Source organism: Talaromyces atroroseus (genome assembly GCF_001907595.1).
Source record: "Talaromyces atroroseus strain IBT 11181 chromosome Unknown scaffold_5, whole genome shotgun sequence".
Lineage (NCBI taxonomy): Eukaryota > Fungi > Ascomycota > Eurotiomycetes > Eurotiales > Trichocomaceae > Talaromyces > Talaromyces atroroseus.
Window position 1 is genome coordinate 1,188,335 of NW_017971437.1, and position 20,438 is coordinate 1,208,772.

The 20,438-nt window shown below is 48.7% G+C and overlaps 9 protein-coding genes across 9 annotated transcripts, besides 1 other annotated feature; 4 read left to right on the plus strand and 5 right to left on the minus strand.

The window, feature by feature from the left end:
* Positions 1 to 485: 485 nt before the first annotated feature.
* Positions 486 to 2,027, plus strand: UA08_04865 (putative dipeptidase; the record flags this gene model as incomplete). Its single annotated transcript, XM_020267181.1, has 3 exons — positions 486 to 959; positions 1,016 to 1,687; positions 1,764 to 2,027. 3 exons carry the CDS (start codon positions 486 to 488, stop codon positions 2,025 to 2,027), a joined length of 1,410 nt encoding a protein of 469 aa, XP_020120255.1.
* A 1,025-nt stretch (positions 2,028 to 3,052) lies between these two features.
* UA08_04866 (hypothetical protein) lies at positions 3,053 to 5,485 on the plus strand (the record flags this gene model as incomplete). Its single annotated transcript, XM_020267183.1, has 2 exons — positions 3,053 to 3,510; positions 3,568 to 5,485. The coding sequence occupies 2 exons, from the start codon at positions 3,053 to 3,055 to the stop codon at positions 5,483 to 5,485; spliced, it is 2,376 nt and encodes a 791-aa protein (XP_020120254.1).
* Positions 5,486 to 6,055: 570 nt separating this feature from the next.
* Positions 6,056 to 8,790, minus strand: UA08_04867 (hypothetical protein; the record flags this gene model as incomplete). Its single annotated transcript, XM_020267184.1, has 2 exons — positions 6,056 to 8,133; positions 8,190 to 8,790. 2 exons carry the CDS (start codon positions 8,788 to 8,790, stop codon positions 6,056 to 6,058), a joined length of 2,679 nt encoding a protein of 892 aa, XP_020120008.1.
* A 568-nt stretch (positions 8,791 to 9,358) lies between these two features.
* Positions 9,359 to 9,392: a repeat region (Identified by RepeatMasker using a combination of RepBase library and repeat library created with RepeatScout).
* A 244-nt stretch (positions 9,393 to 9,636) lies between these two features.
* Positions 9,637 to 11,423, plus strand: UA08_04868 (tRNA (adenine(58)-N(1))-methyltransferase non-catalytic subunit trm6; the record flags this gene model as incomplete). The annotated part of the gene is made up of 2 exons (XM_020267185.1): positions 9,637 to 9,722; positions 9,797 to 11,423. 2 exons carry the CDS (start codon positions 9,637 to 9,639, stop codon positions 11,421 to 11,423), a joined length of 1,713 nt encoding a protein of 570 aa, XP_020120009.1.
* A 173-nt stretch (positions 11,424 to 11,596) lies between these two features.
* UA08_04869 (Actin-related protein 2/3 complex subunit 3) lies at positions 11,597 to 12,546 on the minus strand (the record flags this gene model as incomplete). The annotated part of the gene is made up of 6 exons (XM_020267186.1): positions 11,597 to 11,644; positions 11,734 to 11,812; positions 11,866 to 11,978; positions 12,053 to 12,327; positions 12,438 to 12,483; positions 12,541 to 12,546. 6 exons carry the CDS (start codon positions 12,544 to 12,546, stop codon positions 11,597 to 11,599), a joined length of 567 nt encoding a protein of 188 aa, XP_020120006.1.
* Positions 12,547 to 12,857: 311 nt separating this feature from the next.
* Positions 12,858 to 14,238, plus strand: UA08_04870 (Replication factor C subunit 3; the record flags this gene model as incomplete). Its single annotated transcript, XM_020267187.1, has 4 exons — positions 12,858 to 12,997; positions 13,056 to 13,143; positions 13,200 to 13,758; positions 13,826 to 14,238. The coding sequence occupies 4 exons, from the start codon at positions 12,858 to 12,860 to the stop codon at positions 14,236 to 14,238; spliced, it is 1,200 nt and encodes a 399-aa protein (XP_020120007.1).
* A 217-nt stretch (positions 14,239 to 14,455) lies between these two features.
* Positions 14,456 to 15,916, minus strand: UA08_04871 (hypothetical protein; the record flags this gene model as incomplete). Its single annotated transcript, XM_020267188.1, has 1 exon — positions 14,456 to 15,916. The coding sequence occupies one exon, from the start codon at positions 15,914 to 15,916 to the stop codon at positions 14,456 to 14,458; it is 1,461 nt and encodes a 486-aa protein (XP_020120012.1).
* Positions 15,917 to 16,424: 508 nt separating this feature from the next.
* UA08_04872 (hypothetical protein) lies at positions 16,425 to 17,926 on the minus strand (the record flags this gene model as incomplete). Its single annotated transcript, XM_020267189.1, has 4 exons — positions 16,425 to 16,513; positions 16,740 to 16,775; positions 17,133 to 17,673; positions 17,738 to 17,926. The coding sequence occupies 4 exons, from the start codon at positions 17,924 to 17,926 to the stop codon at positions 16,425 to 16,427; spliced, it is 855 nt and encodes a 284-aa protein (XP_020120013.1).
* A 461-nt stretch (positions 17,927 to 18,387) lies between these two features.
* On the minus strand, positions 18,388 to 19,188 carry UA08_04873 (hypothetical protein; the record flags this gene model as incomplete). The annotated part of the gene is made up of 4 exons (XM_020267190.1): positions 18,388 to 18,629; positions 18,813 to 18,896; positions 18,985 to 19,036; positions 19,093 to 19,188. The coding sequence occupies 4 exons, from the start codon at positions 19,186 to 19,188 to the stop codon at positions 18,388 to 18,390; spliced, it is 474 nt and encodes a 157-aa protein (XP_020120010.1).
* Between the last annotated feature and the right edge of the window lie 1,250 nt (positions 19,189 to 20,438).

The window sequence follows — 20,438 nt, forward strand, 5'->3', positions numbered from 1 at the left end:
TACTAACTATATAGGCTAGCATGAGGCTTGTGATTCATTTCAGCAAGTCAAGCATTCGAAGATAGCATGGGCGAAGTGAAGCGAAGCGAAGCAATGTGATCATAGCAGAGAATAAAGACGCAATACTTGGTTGCTTGTAATCGGACATCTCCGAGTATCTCGTCGCGATTGCGCTACTTATCAGTAGCATCGTTAGAATCAATTCAATCAGTCGCCGGGCCTGGCAGCCTATCAGCCAAGCGGAGTCACGCTAGAATTAGACGTTTGGTTGATAAACGAATCGCCGAGTGAGACGCCGACGGCTGCTGGCGATGCCTACATTTTTCCCGCTCTGGACCGGGGTAAGGCCGAGATGGACCTGCAATTAGTAGGAGTAAAGATATGGAGTGAAAAAAGTGAGGGGAAAAGAAAAGGAGAAAAATATTCTCAGCATTCTTTGTTTTTGTTTTCACTGAATACAGCAGCATTCGTCCTCTATCAACATCATGGAGACTTTGAATACCAGAGCAGCTGCCGTGGCTTCAGATATTCTTACTTCTCAGGAATCCAACCAAGCAGTAGTGTTGTCAGGAGCAGTGACGGCGTCCAGATCTCAACGAGGCTGGCTCTTTGGCATCGGCACCCTGGGTATCCTTCTCGCAAGCGTACTTATTAGCCCCTGGACAGCGACACAAGAAGCCCCGGCTCCCATCGACCCTACAGACTACGCTGCGCGAACGAAGCATGTCCTCAGCACAACGCCACTAATCGATGGACACAATGACCTTCCTTATTTGATCCGCAATGAGTTGAAGCATCAAATCTACAATGACAAATTCACATTCAACACGGGCCTTCTAAGTAACACCGATCGGCAGAAGGTGCGAGATGGCATGCTGGGAGGACAGTTCTGGTCATGCTATATCCATTGCCCCAAGGATAGTGAGACGAAGGAGGATGTCCCGCTGGACGAACCCACTGTATGAATATAAAGCCCCGAAAGACTACGTCCAGAAATCGCGCTGACCGTGACTAGTGGACACTTCGTGACACCCTCGAGCAGATCGATATAACGAAACGCTTTGTTAACGAATTCTCGGATATCTTCCAGTTCTGCTCCAACTCAACTTGCGCACGGGAGGCCTTTGCAAACGGCAAAGTCGGCAGCTTCATTGGCATCGAGGGAGCTCATCAAATCGGCAATTCACTTGCATCATTAAGGCAGCTGTACGACCTCGGCGCACGATATATCACGACTACACATAACTGTGACAACGTCTTCGGTACTGCAGCCAGTACTGTGACGGCCGGTCGGGAGGACAAGGGACTCACTCCCTTTGGCGAAGAGTATGTTGCCGAAATGAACCGCCTAGGCATGATGCTCGATCTGTCACATGTATCTCATGAAACAATGCGCGACGTACTGCGGCTCAGTGAAGCCCCCGTCATATTTTCACACACCGGCGCATATGCACTTTCTAAGGTGTTGCGATTTGCGCCTGATGATGTCTTAAAAGCAACCGCTGAAAAGGGAGGTATCATCATGATCACTTTCGTCAATCGGTTTTTGAGACCGGACAATCCAGACGCGGCGACAATCCACGACGTTGTCGACCATATATGGCATGTTGCCCAACTTGTTGGATGGGATTATGTGGGCGTGGGCTCCGACTTCGACGGAACGCCTGTCACTCCACTAGGCTTGGAGGTCAGTTTCCATTTCCCTTCCTTTTCACCATTCAATTGACGACAACAGCTCATCCATATTCTAATACTCTCTCTAGGATGTTTCAAAATACCCCCGTCTAGTCGAGCTGTTGATGGAACGAGGAGCAACAGACGAGCAGCTTCGCAAATTTGCCGGCGAAAACATCCTCCGAGTATGGGCAGAGGTTGAAAAGGTGGCTGAGCGCATTCAAGCTGAAGGAAGAAAGCCCAATGAAGCTTATTGGGAAGGGAGAACTTGGGTACGAAGCGACATGAACGCGCCCATCATGTTCAGGGATAGCCTTGGAAAGAGAGTCCCGAGTTATCTGGGCAACCCCTAGATCGAATATGGTCTTGTTATTGTTTCCCTAGGCCTAGAAACGCGTCTATACTAGCCACTGTATTGAGGCAGGGCTGAATCAAGGTCGGACCAATTTGTAGCGGAGTTCTTGTTCATGTGGCTAGACGTCTGTAGAAAAGGCCTTCTAGGGCTTGATGCGCACATTTGTTGAATCATTCAGTTGTTCTGGCCGCAAAACCTCGTAAGATTCCTTGCTGAATACGAATCAATAGCATTGTCGTGTCAGGTTTGGTTGTGCTGCGCTGGTCGGGACAATGAACAAGTTATGCAGTCACGTGCGTCTACGGATCGGGAATAGGCCCGCTCCGCCCGTCGACTTCACTTAAGCTTGGCGGGATGAGGCAAGCGCTTGGAAAGTTCACGAGAAGAAAAAAACAAGTCCAATTCGCAGGTCCTGAGAATTTTTGCAACGCCGGAGAGGAAACGCATTAGCAGCCCGTCTCCAGTGTTTCCCTGCATTACGCGCTCTCTTCATTCGAATTTTACATCGCCGGCTCTGACATTATTCTGCCGCCACAGCGCTGCTCGCTCTGCAGCAGGCAACTAGCCTTGTCGATTCAGCGCTCGCCAACGTCAAGCATTTCCTGGGGTACCATGCGAGCATCTATTTACACTTGAAATACCATTGACTCTGTTCTACCGCTAAATCCCATCATTTCTGCTCTGCTACATACCATTCTATTTCAGACGCGAACGGCCGATAATTCTGCAGCGCCCCTCTCGGTGAATATCATATCACCTAATCTATCTTCGAAAATACCAAGGAATAGAGGCTAGCACGCGGTCTACCATCCTCGCTTACTGGCGCCGTTCCCTCTGTGGATAACCAAAGCGCTGCTTTTAATGCCACCAAGAGCGTCTAGCTTCAGTACTACACCACGTAAAAAAACACACAGTGACAGAAAACCGAACAACTGAGAGTGACCCTTGGGTCCTCTTATATTGCTCTACACAACAGGCTGTGCGATTTTTCGACGCCGAACTGATAGCACAAGATCGTTGAAGATGACTTCTCAAGGAGTTCCATCACGCAAACGGCCAGCGCCAGGCACGTCGCCCGTGATACATGGCCCAATTGGATCGATTCCAAGTTACACGGACCCTGCAAATCAGCTTTCTGACGATCAATTTCTTCAATGGGGCCAAGACCCTCATGCTCCTGCCACGACGCAGGCCTTTCCCATCGATTCGACCGCATATAACACCATGCCGTATGCTACAAACCAAGAAGTTGCAGTGGCCTCTAACCAACCGCCTAATCAGCTCACCCGAAGGCCAATGAATCAGCTTATAAATAGAAACCGTTCATTTGAGCAGTCGTCTGTTTCATCGGTTCCAGAAACCAGCAGCGGTGATGGCTGGGGAGAGAGTCTGGCAGAACTCGAAGAAAGGGCGCTAATTGCGAAGAGAGAAGCGCAGGCGAAGAGGAAACAAATCCCCCCTTTCGTTCAGAAGCTGAGAAGGTATGATCAACCATCATTACAATATAGGAACTTTTACTGATGAATGCATTGACTTAGTTTCCTCGATGAACCACAATATGCCGACTTTATACGATGGTCCGACGATGGCAATTCATTCATCGTGCTGGATGAAGATGAATTCGCCCGCAGGCTGATTCCCGAGCTGTTTAAACATAATAAATACGCTTCTTTCGTGCGCCAACTCAATATGTATGGCTTCCATAAAAAGGTCGGCCTGTCTGACAACTCGATGCGCGCGAGTGAAAGGAAGAACAAGAGCCCGAGTGAATACGCCAACCCGTACTTTAAGCGCGGCCACCCCGATCTTCTATGGCTGATTCAGAAACCCAAAAATGTTTCTGGTCAGGGTGGCAAGGGGGCTGGCAAAGGAGCCAAGACCAAGACGGAGGATGGCGAAGACCATGACGCTGATGACTTCGCCGAAGATGGTGGCCGCGATGAGCGCCCGCGGAATGGTGGCCAACTTGCCATAACCAGCGGGGAGGAAATCCTACCAAAGGATCAATTGGCCGGCGTCTACCGTGAACTTCAAAATATCCGCCAGCAACAGCAAATCATCTCAAGTACGATATTGAAACTTCGCAGGGAACATGAGCAGCTGTATGCTCAAGCCGCCAACTTCCAAGAACAGCACAGCCGCCATGAAAATTCCATCAACGCGATTCTCACCTTTCTTGCTACAGTTTATAACCGCAGCCTTCAGGGACATGATGGCCCCCAGAATCTTGCCAATTCTTTCTCCGGGATCATATCCCAAGATCAAGGCAATGTTGTTGATGTCGGCGATGATTATGCTCTGAGTACTTTAAGCAACGATCTGGCGTCAGCAAATCCGCGATTTAAGAAACAGCCGTTGCTGTTGAAGGCCCCTCCACAGGCTGACGCTAGCACTAATGATCGTGCAACCACCTTGTCTCCAGCGACTAGTGCCTACGATGGTACCTCGAGTCGGAAGCTTTCCCGTCAACAAGTTGCGCCGATACGGAATATTGAAGAGATCCACGATAGCAATAGTCCCCAACCAGCAGGACCCATGCGACCCCCGCAGGACCAGCGCAAGCCACAGCGTGATATCATGTCCATGATCCAGAATTCCAACGCTGCTAACGGCATTCAAACCACATTTAGCGACTTTCCCAACATTGTTTCTTCTCTAGAAACGTCCGGTGGTAATTCGGCTCTTACACCGAAGCAGCGGGCAGATATGTTACGACAGATGGCGCGTGATACAAACGTTAGCGATCCGTCTGTTGCTTCATCAAACAATGCCCTGATAACACCGACTCCACCTCCCATGCCAGACAACTACTCTGCTCAACTTGCTAGTACTCGTAATGAGATTGACAACTTGATGAAGATGCAAGCCGAACAGGACCGTTCCGTCCAGAACCTAACAAACCTACTACAGCCATTGAGCCCGACTGGACATATCCCCGGCATTGCAGATGGCAACGTACCTCCGCCTACACTTGATCTTGACCAAATATTCAACAGCCACGACTACTTCACGGATATGGGAGACCTAGATACTAAAGGCAATTTTGACATTGGGAATTCATCAACTTCAGAACCCACCCAGAACTACAAAACGACTTCTGACGATCGACGTGCCAACGACGAGCTCTTTGACTTCGACAACCTCGGCGTTGGTGTAGGAGACACCGATCTATTCGGGGACAACGCACGAACAAGCGCGCCGACAAGCTACTTTGATAATTACGAAGACTACACCAAATCCGACGACCCCAGCGGTCGTAGTGTTGCTGTTGACAACAAAAACAATAATAATAACCAGAGGAACGCAACGACCACACACGAACCAGGACGCATCATCGAGACGCTTACCGATAGCGAAGAAACGAGTCCCTCAAACACAGTCGACGAGAATTACCCAGGCATCAACGTATCCGATCAATCGATCATACACAGCCCAAAGCGAAGAAAGAAGATCTGATAAGTTGACGACGTTATTTCTCGGGTTCTTTTTTTGAACAAAGATTCATCATATGGGAAGGAGATTTTTTTATTTTCTTTGCAGCATTACCCTGAAACGACACGAATAAATAAATACATACACATATTGTAATGAGAAACGTATACGAATGACTTTAATTTTCTTCTCACAGAGCTAAATATTTCTTTGCTCAAACAATACCTAGTGTGTATACGACCTAGGTAACTCCTTCAATTGCAGGTTCATAGATAGCTAGCTATTCACTTTACTGACTAGAGTGCATAATAAATTCACCTCTTTGTAGTTAGATGTAATTGAATATCATGCAAGTACGTATTGACAAACCCAAGGCATATCAGCACATATTCTCAAGTAACCAGTAATTCAACTGAGAATTAATTGTATGCATTGCCAAGCAAATATGAACCCGAGAGGAAAAATCCAATAAATGATATGCGAGAAAGAAACGGAGAAAAGAAAAGAAAGGAAAAAAAGCTAGGGCTAAGGCTAGAAATAGTACAAGTCATCAAATCATACATATATAGTCAGTCAATGGGTTGGGGTTACAAACTACATCACAATGCAATCTTTATCCCTTGGACTCCGTGGTTCTCTGTCCGGTAAGGTTTGCAGTGGTTGTCTTCGACCAGTTGCAGCCACGGCTGCACCGGGATATTGGCTTCGTCGACCGTATTCCGTATGTGGTAACGAAGCAGAAGAGGAGGTATAAGATAATTGTTGCCGCCGCTGCTGCTGCTGCTGTTGTCGGGATTGTTGTTGCTGCCGATTCAGGGATTCAGCGGCCTTGTTGCGAGCTACTTGCTCGTAGGAAGGGGGAGGTGCATCGTCTGCTATATCGTCGTTGGCATTACCGTCTACGGGTGCATCTTGGGGTATGTTGCTGAAGTCGTTGTTGCTGACGTGGTTTTCATTGCTTCGATTGGGGATTTGAATTGAAGGCAGAGACGCGGATGGAGTGTGGTGTCTATTCAATGAGCCAGAGGCGGTAGACTGGCTATATCGCAGTGCCGTGTTGTTGCCCGCAGAACTAGAGCTAGGTAATCGACTTGAGGAAGACCGACCACGTTGCTGTCGTTGTTGTTGCTGCTGTTGTCGCGCTTCTTCTTGAAACTGAAGTGAAAGTGCATATGCATAGTCTGCATCTTCCTGTTCGGTATTTTTCTGCGACGATGTAGTACTGGACGTAGTCGTGGCATTATTTCGACTTGATGTTCGTTCTGCAACTAAATGAGATGATACAGCAGGACCCGAGCCAGAGGGGCCATGGCCGACTGGTCGGAAGTCGCCTGCATAGAATTCTGCATTGGAACCGGTTACATCGACAAGTGATTCCCAGACGACTTCAGGATGGTCAGCGTATCCGGCGTCCGTGATTAAGGTGAATAGTTGACCCGACTGAGGATGTTTATAGAGAGTCGAGAAATGATCATTGCGGAAAAGGATCGACACCGAGCCTGGTGAAAGTGTCCTGCCCAAATGCGTTAATCCGAACGCAGTCAACTGCGTTGCGTTTTCGACGCTGACAAAGTGAATAATTTTCTGAATATCACCCATAAGACGCTCTTCAACAGGAGATAATGTGGAGCCGTTGCGGATGACACGGTCTTCGAGCTCTTCTTTGCGGAAATGTAATAATTGCATGTCTTCATAGTACTCGGCGACTCGGGCCATGGAGTCATGGGCTTCACTTGTTGGTGCGGCTATCCACCCATGAATCAAGGGGACTTTGAAGGAGTCATATAATAGAAGATCCTTAGTTTCGGAGAATGATCCGACTGCCGCTGAAGATTCTAGTGTAAGACGAGGGTTCACATTCATTCCGGTGTGTAGCATGGTTAGAAACCGGCTTAGAGCTTCAATATCAGGAAGCTCGTCGTTTGAGTATGTGACCAACTCATCAAATAAAGCCTGAATAAGTAGCCCGAGAGAAATGTGCTCTCTTATTTGTAGGGCTCTAACAATCGGCGGCTGGGTATTTCTGTCAGAGCGCATGATGAGTCCATTGACAAGTGCAAGTAAAGGGCATGGCCCGTTTTGACTTTGCACGAGCACTGGAGACTCGCGCAAACTTCCCGTGTGGTCGATCCAGTTTACATGTCGAATCGCATATGTCTCTGCTTGTTTCTCCTGAAACCTCCTCAACTCCGCTTCGGACATTGGTGGCAATGGCGCAGACGTAGACGCAGGCGCATTTAAAGTTTTAGGCCGATCTTTATTTTGGTCATTATGAGGCGTAGGGGCTTGATTTTCCGAAGACCAAGGATCGACTTGTGTGTTTGTCGGTGTATCACCAAGATCTATGAGCTGTGGTGACGGGGCTCGGGGAATAGGTTGTGATGCAGACGCATTTGAGCCGTTGATAGAATTTGAAGCGCCCGTCAACATCGTTCCCTGCCAGTGATTGTTCGAACCCGAATATTGCGCAGCCTGATTTATCGGATATTGATTTGACATGCCACTGTCTCCAGGAAGAGATGACCCCCCATTTTCGGAAGAGACACGTAGAGCTGATTCGGAGCTTAGCGATGTCTGTGTTTGCGCGATTGATTGATGGCTTGATGAGCCCCATGGTTCCTCTGGTTCATCGAATATTGACAAGCGTGCAGTCATTGGGATGATACCTGAAGCTACATACTGTGAGCAGATTGACGGGGAAAAAAAGAGAGTGACATGGGAAGCTTACTCTGGCTATTTCTTTCAGAAGCATCTGGGTGAAGACTGGATATTGATGCTCCATGCCCTGGGTGCAGCGACACCTGTCCTTGCTGACTGGCATCGTCCCATGGATTGGGACTTGGATTTCGGGAGCGGAGAAAAGGATTGTTAGAGCGAAATCGCTGGGGGGATGTTCCAGACACCGAATCTCCAAAATTTAACTGTTTCTGAGGATCGTCAACCGACGGAACGCTCAAGCCTGTGTGTTGGTAGTTTATTCCGTCCGGATTCCCAAACATCTGGTCAGCTGCTGCTCCAGGTTGCGTGGTCGCAGCCACATGTGTCATCCCAGTTGGCCGTTCCACCAGCTCATCCTCCCATGGGCTTTGAACAGCCACTGGGGACTTCTGCGCTTCTTCTAGAGGCATCAGGTCAAATGCAGGAGACGTATGCAAGTCCGGTGAATATATCGAGTCTGTATCCAGCTCCCAGCTATCTTTACGAGACGATTGTTGAGTGGCTGATCGGGGAGATGCAGAGCTGCGCGACACAGGAGAACGAGGGTCTGAGCCGTTTCTCGTTCGTGACGGAACACTAATTCCAGGCGGAGGATTCTTTCGGAGCACCATCAGCACTGTATGCCGCTATTCAAAGGGAGTGGTTGTCGAGTATCGCTCGCCGACTCGCGGTTTCTATGCCGTGCTAATTGGGGGTTGCCGGTACTATTCTGCGGAAGACAAATAACACATTCCTCTCCAAGTTCGAGAGCTCATGTACACCCCTGGCTGATTGTCGATAATGGTGTAGTCGAAACTATACACAAGCGTTGTCGCTTGTGTGAGGTCGGTCGGATGTCCGAATGTACCACGCAGGACGCTGTCGTAATTGAGTAGTAAGCAACGCAGCCCGTGCTAGAGATACATATATAGAGTCTCGGATTCGAATAAACAAATTCAACAGCACGAAAAAACGTCGTTCAGAAGTCACAGGGTATTAGGAAAAACACATCCTTTGGATTCGTCACCTCCGTAGGCTGCCATTTTTCCCCCGCAGGCATAAGATGCAAGCTAAGTTGCTGCCGTGCGCGGATGAGCTATCAATCAAGCTAATAATAGACCGCACAGCGCCCTCATTGGCCGGGCGGTTCGAGGTCGAAAATACCTATTCCATTTGCGTCTTAGTCCCAACTTCCAACGGGCATCGTATCGTCTCGTACCGTATCGTACCGTATGGATGCCTGGATGACCAAGCGTGACGTGTGCCCGCTGCCCACGGCGGCTAAGATATGCCTTATCCGGAGCCGGAGTTATATCTCGCCGGGAAGGTGGTTCGCAAGCTAAATCGCTTTCCAATCAGATTGCGCGAATCTAGAACAATTCCTAAATTTTACCTACCGTCGACATGGCGAGAGAACAAACAAGGTGATAAGGTACTTCGGATACGAGGAAGAAACAGAAAAAAGAAAAAAATAAACAATGGATTCAGTTGTCCTGCCAAAGCAGCAGATTGCTTTGCGGCTGCCCTCCGGCATGTATAAGTTGGTGGCGATCACACCGAATACGTGAGTTTAAAATAATTCGTTTCCCCTCAAGTCATGATTGGAGAGCCGTTGGCTGATTGCTTAATGGATTTCAGATCAGTATCGCTGGGGAAATTCGGTAGTTTTCAAGCAAACCAGATCATTGGCCGTCCGTTTCATGTAACGTACGAGATTCTCAACGAACCAAGCGAAGATGGCCACAGCCTGCGTATCGTGCCAGCTGCCGAGCTCCATGCTGAAGCTCTCATCACCGAGGGCTCTGGAGAGGCAGATGGTATGCTGGAGGAAACAGATGCGGCAAATGGAGAACAGCAGCCCATGCGTACAAACCGTGACATTGTTGATGATGGATCGGCGCAAACGTTGACCCTGGACGAGATTGAAGAATTGAAGAAAAATTCCACTGGCGCCGGGGAGGATATTATTGCGAAATTATTGGAATCCCACTCCGCTATTGACAAGAAAACGGTATTCTCACTAGCAAAATACAAGCTGCGTAAAGAGAAGAAGTATCTTAAAAGATTTACGGTGTTACCTATGGATGTCAATCTTCTGACAGACTACATGCTAGAGCGAAAGGAGCTGAACCGGACCATGGAACTGCGACACGAAATTATTGGGTTAATTGGATGCTGGGGAAATGTGCATAACAGCGGAAATTCAAGACTCGAGAATCTCAAGCCGAGTGGAAGATATCTAGTGGCGGATGATACTGGAGGTCTCGTTGTTGCCGCCATGGCTGAACGAATGGGCATTCTCTACCCTTCTCAGTCCAGTGATGCGGAGGAGAATGGGGATAACTCCGAACAAGACCACATAACATCAGGCAACACGAACGGAACTGAAGACAATGGAGAGCGCCAGGCGGGGTCGAAGGTCTCGCAGCGAATAAAAATACAGGGCATGGCCGCGGTGGAAAATACTATCACCGTTATCCATCCTTATTCACAGGCCAACCTCGTCCTCCTGAAACAATTTGGCTTTGATATAGACGAACCCGACAGCTCGCATCCCCTCTATGATCACTTGAAAACCGTATCTTGGCTTCAACTGGTCGAACCGGGGGCTGATAACATGTACTCAGAGGAGCCGGAGACTCTCAGCGAGGAGAAATTGAAAACGCTCAAACCGAGGCAGCGCGGAACATATCATCGCAAACACGCCCGGTGGCTTCGAGTAAAAAGGGTTGTTGACGAGGTACGCACCGGCGGATATGACGGATTGATTGTTGCCAGTCATATGGATCCAGACTCGATACTGAAGCACGCTGTTCCGCTGCTCACTGGTGGAGCGTCTGTCGTAGTATATTCACCGACAGTCGAGCAGCTCACCAAGCTGATGGACCAGTATTCATCGAATCGCCGCGCAGCGTATATAAACAGAAAGACGGCACTCGAAAAAGAGCGACAAAACATCAACACCGAGGATATGGACGTGGATCTACCATCGATCGAATCTGAGCTTTCATCGGAATTTCCTCTTGATCCGACATTAATCCTAGCGCCCATGCTTCAAACATCGCGTGTCCGGGAATGGCAAGCGTTGCCAGGCCGGACACATCCTTTAATGACTGGACGAGGTAACGCAGAGGGATACATTTTTCACGGCACCCGAGTGATTCCTCCATCAGGACGCATACAGGCCCGCGGCATTTCCAATCGTAAAAAGCGAAAGTTGGACACCGGCACACCGGAAGATGTACCGACACCGGCCGCTGCATGAAATCAAGCCCACTTACTGTACTATAGACGTGGCGAAAGAAAGGTGCATGCAATCTAGTAGAAAAAGGGCCCTTAACAGATCGGCTGCATATTGCAAAGTGAGAAATAGAATCACATTTATACTACCTAGGTATTCATATCAGAAAACGAGGCGAGACATCAAAACATTAACATCTATAGACTTTTGCCCATGAACTTTCTCTTCGCAAAGCTAAGCCAGAACTATATAAGTTCTAGTCAGTATACAAATCAAGACGATCCAGTGTTGAAGTGCAACGGATACAAGGAGAATGGAGAAGGGGCAGACTAACCTTGGAAGGACCTTCACCACCGGGGTATAATCTAGAGTGTAGTCGGATAGCAAGTTCTTGTCGGACTTGAGAAAGGTATCTGTTGTGGTCAGTCATATCTCTCAACCATAACTGTCTTGACTCATTGCGTACTGTCGGAGTTGCTCGGCGTCTTGTCTGTCGCGCGGACGCTCAAAAGCTTGATTCAGAGGAAACGAGACGTCGCCGGGGATAGCGAATTGTTCGAGGGCCACATTAATCAAGGCCTAGACATTCCCGCAAGGTCAGCCATCAAACAAATTATAGACATTCGAGTTCAAAAGGAACCAAAATCTTCTACCTTCTCAGCATCTCGAGCCGCCATTCCCGGCTTGACTTTTCCCAAACACTCGCTCAAAAAGAGTATACCATAAATTAACATGCGATCGGCAGGGCCCTTGATTTCAAAGTTGCGGAAAAGCACATTGGCGCGGAAAAGAGAAAGAATCTCATCGATGCAATCGTACGACTCGCTGTTCGGGTCAATATCAAGGTCGGACACTGAGGGAGGAAGCGCGGGGAGAACGTATGCGGGGCCCCGAGTGCGAGTGCGAAGAGGGAGGAGAGGGAAGTTTCCTGGCACGAATTTAATGTTAGACGCATGTTGCCCAAGCTGTCTGGAGTGAACTATTCGAGAGTCCAATGTTCGGAGCCTGGAGTATGCGGGGAGGGCTGCATCTGCATACCGATAACAGGGAGGTCGGCCTCGTCCAGGAAGATCGAATGGTATGCCTGAATGGATATGGTTAGTTCTGCGCGGTCAATTGCGGATATGCAGATATCACATACGGGCATTTTGAAGAATCTGATGGGCGGCTCTAGTGTGTATGAGGTTCTGGAGGGCGTATGTTTTGTAGACGTTTAGATAGGCAGCTGTTATGACGGAGTGAGCAGTGCGGGCTGTAGCCGCCTGTCTGAAGCTAGCCGTACAAGGCTAGTCCGCTTATTTTCCGCGCTAGCAGCTCCAGGAACCTCTTTACGCGCTCTCCGTCTTTTGACGCGTCGGACATCAGCCATACAGAGGAATTGTCTTCGTGGATACTTATCTGCACTGGAAAAGGCCGAAGAGCTATCAATCTCATCTATAAAGAAGGAATATCTCCAGAATGTCGGACTATGACGATGATATCGACATGGATGCCACGGCACAAGGCACCGCAATGAAATTTAGCTCCGATAACACCAACACAAAAGGGAAGAAAATTGTTGCAGATTTGCCTGTTGGCGCTGAGGATAATCTACCATGGTAAGCGCGGCCTTCTCCTTTTCCAAGCACACGAAGCAAGTTCTGAACGGTCAATCAGGGTTGAGAAATACCGCCCGAGCTCGCTGGACGAGGTTCATGGACACCAGGACATACTAGCTACGATCAACAGATTTGTTGACACACATGTAAGTGGATGAAACATCATTGTACCAAAGTACGTTGGGTCTGATCCCTCAACTAGCGATTACCGCATCTTCTTCTCTACGGACCTCCTGGCACTGGAAAGACCACAACGATCCTGGCCCTAGCGAGACGAATTTATGGAAGCAAAAACATGCGCCAGATGGTGCTAGAATTAAACGCGTCCGATGATCGAGGCATTGACGTGGTTCGAGAACAGATCAAGACATTCGCGAGCACAAAACAGATTTTTTCCGTTGCTGCCCCAGCCGCAAACAAGAATTCTTTGGGGGCCTTCAAATTGATCATCCTAGACGAAGCCGACGCAATGACGGCCACTGCACAGATGGCGCTTCGCCGAATCATGGAGAAATACACTGCCAATACCCGATTTTGTATCATTGCGAATTACACCCACAAGCTCTCGCCGGCCCTGTTGTCGCGATGTACAAGGTTCCGGTTCAGTCCGCTGAAGGAAGCAGATATCCGGTCTCTGGTGGACAAGGTCATTGAGGCGGAGAATGTGCGGATACAACCCGAGGCAACCGAGAGCCTCGTCAGACTTAGCAAGGGCGATATGCGACGGGCGTTGAACGTTCTTCAGGCTTGCCATGCCAGCAGTAAGTTAACAACCAAGATAAGCTATTAGGTTGAATGATTGACTAAATTCTTTGGCCATTGGTGAAGGCATCCCACTTCCCATGCATAATGCTCCCAAAGACCAACCGCCCCCAGAGCACGAATTAGTCACCGACGCAACGATCTATAACTGCATTGCCGCTCCTCATCCATCTGATATCCGCGAAATCATGACCACACTATTATCAACCAGCGACGTCACGTCATGCCTCAACACTATCAACACTATCAAGACAAACCAGGGACTTGCCCTAGCAGATATTCTGAGCGCATTAGGTGAACAATTGCAGACGTTGGAAGTCCCTGCGCAGACTCGAATCAGCTGGTTAGAGGGACTGGCGGAAGTTGAGTGGCGACTATCCGGTGGAGGCAGTGAGGCGATTCAGACTGGAGGTCTTGTCGGGGTTGTACGAAATGGCTGTGAGATTATGGGTGATAAAGGGGTGTTGATGGAATCTTGAATCTTAATTGTGTAAGCAGGAGTACACCTATTGATCTTATGATGAACGACGACTCAAATCAACTGCATTTAGGGTATCCCTAAGATTATATCACTTCCTATCTTTCTTGTAGTTCAATAGCTTCATTACCTAGGTAACCCTTCCCACGGTAGCTACAGACAGGCACGATTCGTCAATCATTACACGCTTTGCTCTCATAATTCATGAGCCTTGCACTCTATTTTTCATCACCAGCATTCACAGCACTCGAGGAGGCGGCAGCACCAGCAGCAGCAAGAGACCTCTTCCTAACCACCCTCAACCCACCAGCCAACAAACCCAGAACCTCAAGACCCAGCACAACTCCCAGAGTGACCATAGCACCAATCACACCGGCCACAGCATTCGACATGCCACTGCCCGAACTACTAGTAGACGAGGCAGACGCGCTTGAAGAGCTGCTGCTTGCACAGATTCCCGTTGTGTTACCACAGACCTGGCACCACTGCTCCTGACCTGTGACGGCGAACTTCTGAGTACTAGTGACAAAATCATCCCAGGGAAGCTCGAGAGCCGAGCCGCCGAATAGCGGGAACGCCGTCAAATTATCCGAAGCAGCGGAGGTGCCATTGTTGAACAGAAACCGCACACTGATATCCGACGTAGATGGGAAGGAGGAGGCGTTAGCCACGGTGGCATTGGTGACGAGTTCCCAGGTCATGCTAGACGCGTAGTCCGGGATTCCGAAGAAGTCGGCATTGACGGCAGTCAGATTCGCAAGGCCAAAGTAGGACAGGAATGTAGCATAGGCGCCGAACTGGACGTTGAGACTTGGGCTTTTGCCGTTGCCCGTGATGGTCTTGTTGAGTGCTGTCAGAACCTGGCTGGCAAGCGTCATACCGGAGATGGCGCGTATAGTGCTAGACTCGTTGTAGGCAAGGTTGAATTCGTGGATGTTTGCGAGCTGGAATAGCTCGTTCATGGTATCGTCACTGACATTGCTCAGAGCCGGGTAAGTGGTGGTTGAGTTGTGGATCATGCCAACGTTGAGCAGGTCCCAGATGGTGTAGGCGTTCAGAAAGCTCAATTGGGACTCGCTGAATGTCGCATTCACGACTGGCGAGAGACCCTGGTACAGGCTCTTGGTGGAAGACTCGTAGGAATTGTAGAGATCCGAAGAGAAGAACTCGTTGCTACTGATGTCTGCGTTTTGACAGTTTGCCGCGCTCTGGAGCCATGAGTTACTCTCGCTCCCGCTTCCCGAGCTCTGGATAGCGATGGGGATCAGCTGGAACCCATTCAAGGGCGCCTCGATGGTGGTTCCATTGCGTAGGGTCTGGTTTGATGCAGCTCCCGCCGGAGGATAGAGACCTTGGAGCCAGCCCGCGGCGGAATTCTGAAGGACGCTGTCAGAGGGTGAAGTGACAGCCAATTGCGACAGCTTGACGATCTCGCTCTGGATGCCGAGGATCTGAGTGGGCGAGTCCGAGGCAATATAGCGAGAATGGTAGTAAGTGCCGCGGTCCAAGACTTCGACATAGCCCAGATCCGTGAGCGACGCAGGCGGGATGCTTTTGGGGGTGCGATCGCCATGTCGATGGAAGACATACGCACCGAGGATGGTCTCGGCCGACGAGAGCTGGATGGCAGGCGCCAGGGCCACAGCAGCGAGAGCCGTCTTGTCGAGTCTGAAATACATGTTGTGAAGACAGTTGAGTTGTGTCTGGCTGAGACGGCACAAAGAGGGGCACGGCAGCCATCTTATGTATGCGTGCAAGTCAATGATTCACGAATACGAACTTTGCCCTTTTGACTTTGCGGCACCCGCGGAAATCTTTGCTTTTCTCTTCCTCGGAGAACCGCCTCACAGGCCCATCCAGACCTGGGCGTGCTGTGCGCGGGGTAGATGGGCGTCGTCTCTAGTCTCCAGAGTTCCATTCGCTCGCTCCTCTCCGATGTCCGGCCAATGTGGAGGAAAAAAGACTCGGGGTTTATTCGCCAATGTGGACGGCCGCCGGTGAGCGATAAGGCTTGCATAGTACTAATAGCTTAGCTGAATCCTGCGGCAATAATGGCGAAATACCTCGACGTGCTTCGTGCACAATGACAGGGGAGGGGAGAGTTGGAGCATATAGTCATACCGAATATGGATAGTAATACCGACGATGGCAATGTCAATCATTGGCCTCAGGCATCCCAATAAGCGATTATATCCAGGCCATACCGATCATGGCAGCACTCACAACAACACATTGTTGATGTTCGACCGTCGGTTTTGCCTCAATGAATTCGAGGACTAATCGGAGTAGTCGATTAGATCTTTTTCGAAAATAAACAGACAGAGCGAAAACTCAAAACAGAAATGGCGAAGGTACGAGGAGTAGCTCTCACTCGCCAGTACCAGGCACAGCTCTTACCACTGTCCTTAAAAAAAGAAAAGAAGAATATGTCAAAAGTAACCATGACTGAGGTTGAAAACAACCTTACATTCTTCCAAATTCGCGGCGGGGCAGGAGGCTTACATATGTGTGCCAATAGCCCCAACCAGCGGCGCCAGACTAGAATTCTGTTTAGGCAGTGGACACTTTAAATCAACATCAAAAACACCATGGCTACAGATTCCACCAGTCTTCTAGCTAGTTAAATTAGTTAAATTGCCAGGGACTGCGATTGCTCATCCGGAGCAGTTCTTCCGTGTCGTTTAGGGGGGAAAGGAGATGAGTTTCCCTTCTAGGCAACCGTTACCGTAAGTAGTAAGTTAGGGCATGATCCCCTTCGCGCGCACTCGAAGGTTACTAACTACAGCCACTCCACTCCACAAAAGAGACATGTAACAGGAAAAAAAGCCAACTATAAGATATATTCCGGATCTGACCAACTGCTCGCATCACGTCTCATTGTCTTCCAAAACGTACTTGGACGACTAACAATCCGCTTAGCCCTCCGGAGATGCTCTCCATTTGGGTCATTGTGCCAATGCCAGTGGTCCAACTTGGCCTGTCCAATAGGTATGCTTTCCTCAAACTCCCTATCCGCAAGCTCCTCCTCCTCTTCACTATAGTATTGCGTGTTGGCAGGGGGGCCATCGCAAGGACGGCTAATGAAAGCCCCGAGATCACCTTCTACGCGGCATAGCTTCGGGTCATGAGAATCGAGTTCTTGAAGGTAAGAAACCAGTGAAGTCCAATACTCGCTGGGACACGGGGTAAGGATCGGCAGATCGAAGTTGAAGGTTGAACACACCGTCTGAGCGTAACTAATTCGTAGAGTTGAAAGGCGGTAAAGGTGTATCTGCTCTTGACCAGTAGGATATCTGTCATGGGAGGTGCACAGTTCTATCCATCCACCCATGTATCGGTCAAAGTTTTCTCGCTCTGGGGCCACTGGGAAGTCATTCTCAACGAGAGTTTGTGAAGCAAGTTGACAGAGACTGTCAGGAATTCCCCATTCAACGCCCTATGGTTGCGCAGTCAGTCGCTTGTTCTGCTTGATTGAACGAGAGATGAGGTTGATCACATACCGGACGAATCTCTACCAAGCCCCATCGATGCATTATAGAATTTCCCCATTCCACGACCGGAATACCCTTCTTTATAAGAGCGCCCAACGCACGATTCAAATCTCGCCATTCCCTTTGCAAGGTCTCCGGCTGAATGGGTACCAGTGGCGTTGTGTCTTGGTTGGAAAAGGATTCGGACAGAGCTCTCATGGTGGCCTCAATGTCAGAGGACCAAATACAATGACCCGCTTGCGAGGAGTGACAGACTCGATCCCTGGGAGAGATCGGTGGGTGTATTAGCTGAATAGTGAGAACAGTCGTGAAGCGTACCGTCACACGGCATATTGGAAGTCTACGCTAGAGTCGAGAGAGTTACTGCGGTATGATATCTTGTACAGGATAAGAAAGAATATAGGAAGGGAAGCGTCGAGAGATATCGCCGTAGTCTTCAATACTGTCACTGACCTTAATGGCTTTCAATGAGTAGTGGCAATCGTCAATCGTCATGGCAACCCGGCAGGAAAGAAAGACTTGAAACGATTATCGTTATTTTTGAAGAACGAATGTTTCATTGAATGCAAAAGTCGCCTCTTCAGGAGTTAAGTTCTAATTTTATCAATCTACAAACCCCATGAATCAAAATCCTTCCTCGGTAGAATTCAACGCCCCGTTCAAGCCTGAGAAGATGCCACAAGCGCAAGCACAGCTGCCAGATCATGAGGTTCTAGGGCTTGCTCCAGAAGTTCTCTGATGTCGTTCTGCTCGGATTCGACGTTTTTGTACAAACCGCTCACGTTATCCAGACTGAGGGTCTTTGGTCTTTCCGGGTAACCAGCAGAGTCTATGTGCATTCCTCGGTCCGTAATCCACTTTAGCTGGGTCTTGATGCCAGTGAGGTCTGTTTCTAATTTCGCTGTGGATTGAGGTCGCCGAGAAGTACATAAGTGGACGCATCGCTTTACCTTGGTAAGTATCATGATCGTTGGGTGAACAATCGGGACTATTACGACCATGAAACTCTCAGCGTCGCTTACCAAGTTGCAGCAACAACACACAAAGAACACGATTGAACTAGTTCTTGGCAAGGTGCACTTACTTGAGATGTTCAAACGACCTTCAAGGCGCATGATATTGACAGGTGGCCGCAGATGGCAAGCGCATGTGCTCTTTCGCTCCGCCACTTAAGACATCGCATTTCACGGATATATGTTCCTCCTCGTTCCTGAAGAAAAGCCGATGGTTTCCAACGTGGAAAGCTGGATACCTACTGAGAAGCTCTTGTGTTTTTTGTGGGCTGGAGTCAACGATAACGTCGATATCCTATTTGCGTGTGAGCTTCAATCGTTAGTGCGTGTTGAAATAAGGCTAGAACTTACATCCGTGGTGCGCAGTTGATCAAGAAGACTAGTAGCATACCCACCAATATAAGCATGCTCAATTTTGTTCTCGTAGAGCCGTGTGGTGAGCTCCATCGCTGCAAGGTCAACAGCACAGTACCGAGAGTCGGGTATAACGCCGTGGTAGCTTCTGAGTGACAAGTAATAAGGAAGGGATTCACAAAGTAGAAATGCTCGCTATTTATGTGTATAGAGATAAAGAAAAGAAGTAGCAAAGGATTCATCCTTTTCAGCGGTGTCTTCCAACAAAAAGCCTTCTTTATAGGATCAGTATGAAACTGGCCGACAATTATTCTATAGTCTGAAGACAGCCTTTCTTCTTTTTGATGGTACCTTTCAACAAAATCGGATTACTTCTAGGGCTTACTACGTTAATATTATGATATAGCCCTGATAGTCGTACATAGGTTCGTGCTTCTAAAGATGAGTATACTACCTTGAAGATAGATTTAGCAAGATAGCAATCTGTTTATTGAATAGTTTACCAGGCTTGCAATCTCCGTCAGTGAGGACTTGCTTCAAGCGTCAGGTACAGCAAAGATACACAATTGTTGGGCATGGCTGTAGGCCGGCTCAGAGGGTCTAGGACTTTGGAGGATGGATTGCTGTGAAGACAAGAACATGTCAAGAATAATGTGTCTGTAATTGTAATCGGATTGATATTGATCCAACGCCTGTATCCGGCTTTATGAAACTACACAAAGTATCCACGTAACATGATATGAATTTCGCATAGAGTTAGGGCTAGGTGACACGGTAGCCCAATGAGACGTTAGTATACATGTATTCTTCCAAGGTTGTTTTGGATTGATGAAGAGAAACATGGACCCATGTGGGTAATAATATGGGCGGCTAGCTGGAAAAGTTCATATGATGTTGCTTGATACTCGTCTAGATCTCTAATATATTCAGAATCACCGAGTACTAAAGTGAACCTTGACAGGGTTCAATACTGCAGATACAATTTCTACTGGGAGGAAATAGTTGAGTCTCTGAAGGCTGCAATCAAAATGTAACTATATCACTGTGCATCACAAATTGCCACTCGGAGTAGCACTTCTATATATGGTTTAGAGGGGAGAAGGGTTCGGGAGTCCCCCGTTTGGATAGTCTGCCATACTTAAATGGTAGGAATGTGAAACTCGTGAAAACTTTATACAGCCAACATATCACTTTCACGTTCGTAAGAAGAACCACTTTAATTTATGCTTCTTCGAGCTTAGACCCGGAACCAGGTTCTCAACGCGGCTTTGGAATATAGATGAAACAAACAGTGGCCCACAACGGGACGTTACATATTGACTTTCTACCACTTATGGATTGTT